A 4,187-nucleotide genomic window follows, 5' to 3' on the forward strand; every position below is an offset into this window, starting at 1 on the left:
TTGTTTTATTATTATATTTCAGACAGTTCATTCAAATGATACATTGATAAGGCTTTTATTCATTATATTTTGCAGAAATAGTGTATTGATTAAAACACCTATTTCTACATATCCACTTTTAGACTTAATCCTTGTTTTGATGTGACGGATCACATATTTTGTCACAGTTCTCCCACAGTTTGGAGCCATCAGTAATGGTCACAGCTTATTGACATATCAACTCTACTTGCATGTTATTTATTTAGCACTTTTTACACATATGTATTCCTATCTTTGTCCTCTGAGGTGAACACAACAACAACAACAACAACAAAAGAAAAACCAGTCAATCAACAAAAAGAGCAAACTAAAAGCTCAGAAACATCTAAGAGCATGGAAATATTTTCTGTTTTAAAACATGAAACCAACCAAACTGAACAGAAACATGGTTAATTATTCTGCTGGTTTATCCTCTCTGTAGACATTAAAACAACTCTTTCAGTTGTTTTCATCAATGTTGTTCTTTTTGTATATTRTTGACATAAAAGAAGAAATGTAACATATTTTATAAAGCGTATGATCGACTTCTGCAGTTTCAGTTTCAACCTGTTTTCCTCTGTCAGAACTGTTGTAATTATTAGGAGGACAAACTGCTTTAATCTGGGAGTGTTTTCAGATTCCACAGCAGAAATCTTTGTGTGACTTCCCCTTACATTTGCATGGTGACAGAAAAAAAGAGGGTGTTAACTCGAGGGCTGAGCACATTTAAAGGTGTTGTTGCTCAACAGCACAGCAGTGTGTAGYTCAGCAGCTCCTCACACCGACACAGGTCAGATCAGCAGGGCAACAAGAGGAGGACTCACCACACAATTAGTCTCATTTCTCTGTTTCTGCTCACAGTCTGACCAGGTTAAAAAGCTGAGGAATTAAGCAACAAAAAGATCATGAACTTTTACATTTTTTAACAGCAGGACGTTTGGATCTATTTATTTTACAAATTCAACTCAAAGGAAACGTCTGAGGTAAGAGGAAAAAACTGCAGACATGAAAGAAATATTGTCCAGCAARCATTTAATCTTGTTTTGAGCAAATACAACCAACGTTTCATTGTTTTATTGTTCTTTAGGTTTATTTTTCATGAACAGATTATTGTACTTTAAAGAAATRGAACTAAGAGTTAGACAACAAACTGTTCCTGCAGAGGTGCTACAAGTCACAAAATACACATTTAACAATCAACAGAAAACATGTTTTCAACATATGTATTTAAATCCTGAAGGTATACATATATTATACATTTAAATTAAAAAAAAACTTCTTTTGCACAAAAGTGTGGCTTCTGCCTGCATTTAGTTAATTCAGTTGTTTTGGTGCCATTTAATAAWGGGCCTGATCACAAACCTGAGCTTTGACTGGTTTGGATCATCACGTTTAGAAAAATGAACAAAGACATTAAATCTGATTTGTAGTGGAAGTAAAGCTGTTTTAAGAAACACATCAGGAGTGACGAGAAGAGACATCAAACCATTTACCTGTTTTATCTTCATCTGTTTTCAGGACAGGTTTTTAAAAACCATCATGTCAGCAAACATTTCCCACCCTGCTGTCCCAGTCAGAGCCGAGCAGCCCTCCTGTGTGGACAACGAGACTTTACGAGTCCCCCTGGCAGTCATCTACTCTGTAATCTTTGTCCTGGGACTCGTTGGGAACCTGTTGGCTCTTTGGGTTTTCTTCTGTGTTCACTGCAAGAAGAACTCTGTGCGGGTGTTCCTCATCAACCTGGCCTTCGCAGACCTGCTGCTGGTGGTCTGCATCCCCTTCAGGGTTCACTACCACAGCGTGGGGAACAAGTGGACTCTGGACCCCAGGCTGTGTAAGGCGGTGGGCCACCTCTTCTACATGAACATGTATATCAGCATCACTCTTCTGGGRCTGATCAGCATCGATCGCTACATGAAGATCTACGGCAGCACAAAGATGCGGCGCAGGCTGCAGTCCACCACATGGAGCACCGTCCTCTGTGCCTTCATTTGGACCACAGCCTTTGCTCTTCTGCTGCCATTCGTCATCTCAAATAAAATTTCTGATCCAAATACGTAAGACATTTTACCATCTTCCATATTCATTGCTGAGAAGTATTTAATATTTTTGTCCGTGTGCCTGCCTGTGTACACGTCTGTCCACAGTGGTGGCACCAGTCCGCTGAAGSACAAATCCACTAAATACAGACCTAAATATTTAGTTTGTGCTTTAGTGGTTTCCCTAATTTTTATAATTCATAAGCAGATTTGTGCTTTCTAGAATTAGTTATTAGTACAACTAATAATTAATTATCTASCAGTCATCATTATGTTGAACAGCAGAAGGTATGACTGTCAATGAATCACAACATGTGATCTATCCAACAGCACCCCTCCCAGATAAACACTCTTATTGTGAAGGTATACATCCTGCTGACTGTTGCTTTGGGTCACGGTTCTGATTTCCCACAATGCTTTGTGTCTGCTTACGTAGCAGGAAGGCAACAGCAAAAACAGTAAACGTTTGTAATCCATACTAAAATTTTGTATGTATTGATTTATTTTACTTTACAATCGGAGCTCCTTTTTATAAAAAAATAAAGTTTAAACGCTGGAGCTCAATACGTGATGTAATTGGTCGAAGCAACGGGGTTAGAGACTCAGAAATGATTTAAAGATGTTATGCTGATGAAGACTGACATCTAGTGGTCAACTGGAGCAACTACATGGAAAACTTTAAAATCCAAGCTCTTACTTTGAAGGGAAGATAGTTTCCTGTACTCCGTGCTTTCGTTTCCCATCGCAAATCAAATCCGTCATGTACCCAGAATGCATCGCTTCAGTTTTCCAATAAACAGTTTTAAAGTGACTTTATTGATGCTTCTTTAATGAAAAATCTACAACAAACAAAAGAAAAAGACAAAGAAGCAGCCGAAMTAGCAATCCTCAACAACTTTTTAATTTTTACACCAGGAGCAAAAGGTCTGTTTCAGGAAATCACATCCCCAACAATCAGTGGTTGTAGGATTAATCTGTACAAAGGTTCATACACCACTAGTTGGCAGTGTTGTGCATATATTGTACATGAATTGTTGTCAGCTAGTAAGTGTCAAATTGAACTTTAAATAAAAATTATCTTCAGGTAGTTTTTCTATGACATAAGAGCTTTTGAAGCTGCGGAGCTAATTTTTGGATTAGCGCTGCCCACCACTGTCTGTCCATTAGCATACACWACACAAACTCTTTCAAGGTTTAACCAAAACAGCTGCAATGCAATCATTTCTCAACACAACATGATCTTAAAGGCAGTGAGCGATGTACGGTCCTTAAAAAAGTAGTAGACACTTCGTTAGATTTTCTACTTTTGCTTACTGAAACGTAGGGTTTGAAGACTGTCTAATTTGAAAGTCTTGATTTTTCTTTTAGGTGTTTCCACTACAGGAAGATAGAAGTGKCTGACAGGTGGAAAGTCCACATCAACATCAGTCTGCTTGTTGTCTTCTGGCTCGTCTTCATCTCCCTGATGAGGTTTTATGGAAAGATTGCCCAGAAACTCCTGAGGAGGTCACAAGAGCATCSCGACCTGCCCACAGCACCCCACTACAACCGATCCGCCAAAAAATCCTTCTTCATCCTCTTCCTCTTCATCATCTGTTTTGTCCCGTATCACATATTCCGGGGGTTCTACATCAAAACCCAAATCACAGATACACCCTGTTACTGGATGAACGTGGCAGACAAAACCAATGAGATAGCCTTGGTGTTTTCTGCCCTCAACAGCTGCCTGGACCCGGTCATGTTCTTCCTGCTGTCCTCCGCGGTCAGGAAGGAGGTCAGAAGCTTGGTCAGAAGCTTGATTCACACACAGGACGCAGCAGGAATCAGTGGGACCAGCTCCATGACAGATACAGATGAAAGACGYGACAAAGGCCAGTTAAATATTACCACAATCAGTAATATGACAAAGGAAGATGCTTTGTARTGAAGACTGSATGAGATCAGGGAAAATGTAACACCAGGAATATTATCCTGAAGTCATCTTATTGTAAAGGCTCACCTCCATCCTGAGTAGTATAGCCTAAATATGTTGAATACWACATAAATATGTATATGATGTTGTTTTGCATCGTTTATGTTTAGATGCTTGTTTCATTTATATAACTACTGCATTTCTAGTTTGTGTCTTCC

The 4,187-nt window shown here is 39.0% G+C and overlaps 2 protein-coding genes and 1 pseudogene across 2 annotated transcripts in view; 2 read left to right on the top strand and 1 right to left on the bottom strand.

Moving 5' to 3' along the window:
• The window catches only part of LOC106536632 (peripheral plasma membrane protein CASK), a gene marked incomplete at both ends in the record, with an annotated part of 48,340 nt that overhangs the window by 17,106 nt on the left and 27,047 nt on the right, over positions 1 to 4,187 (bottom strand).
• LOC106536633 (probable G-protein coupled receptor 34) lies at positions 724 to 2,272 on the top strand. The gene is made up of 2 exons (XM_014033943.1): positions 724 to 1,001; positions 1,537 to 2,272. Exon 2 carries the CDS (start codon positions 1,558 to 1,560, stop codon positions 2,077 to 2,079), a length of 522 nt encoding a protein of 173 aa, XP_013889397.1. The 5' UTR covers positions 724 to 1,001; positions 1,537 to 1,557; the 3' UTR covers positions 2,080 to 2,272.
• LOC106536634 (probable G-protein coupled receptor 34) lies at positions 3,206 to 4,181 on the top strand (annotated as a pseudogene).

The sequence above is a fragment of the Austrofundulus limnaeus genome, unplaced genomic scaffold (assembly GCF_001266775.1).
Source record: "Austrofundulus limnaeus strain Quisiro unplaced genomic scaffold, Austrofundulus_limnaeus-1.0 Scaffold1907, whole genome shotgun sequence".
Lineage (NCBI taxonomy): Eukaryota > Metazoa > Chordata > Actinopteri > Cyprinodontiformes > Rivulidae > Austrofundulus > Austrofundulus limnaeus.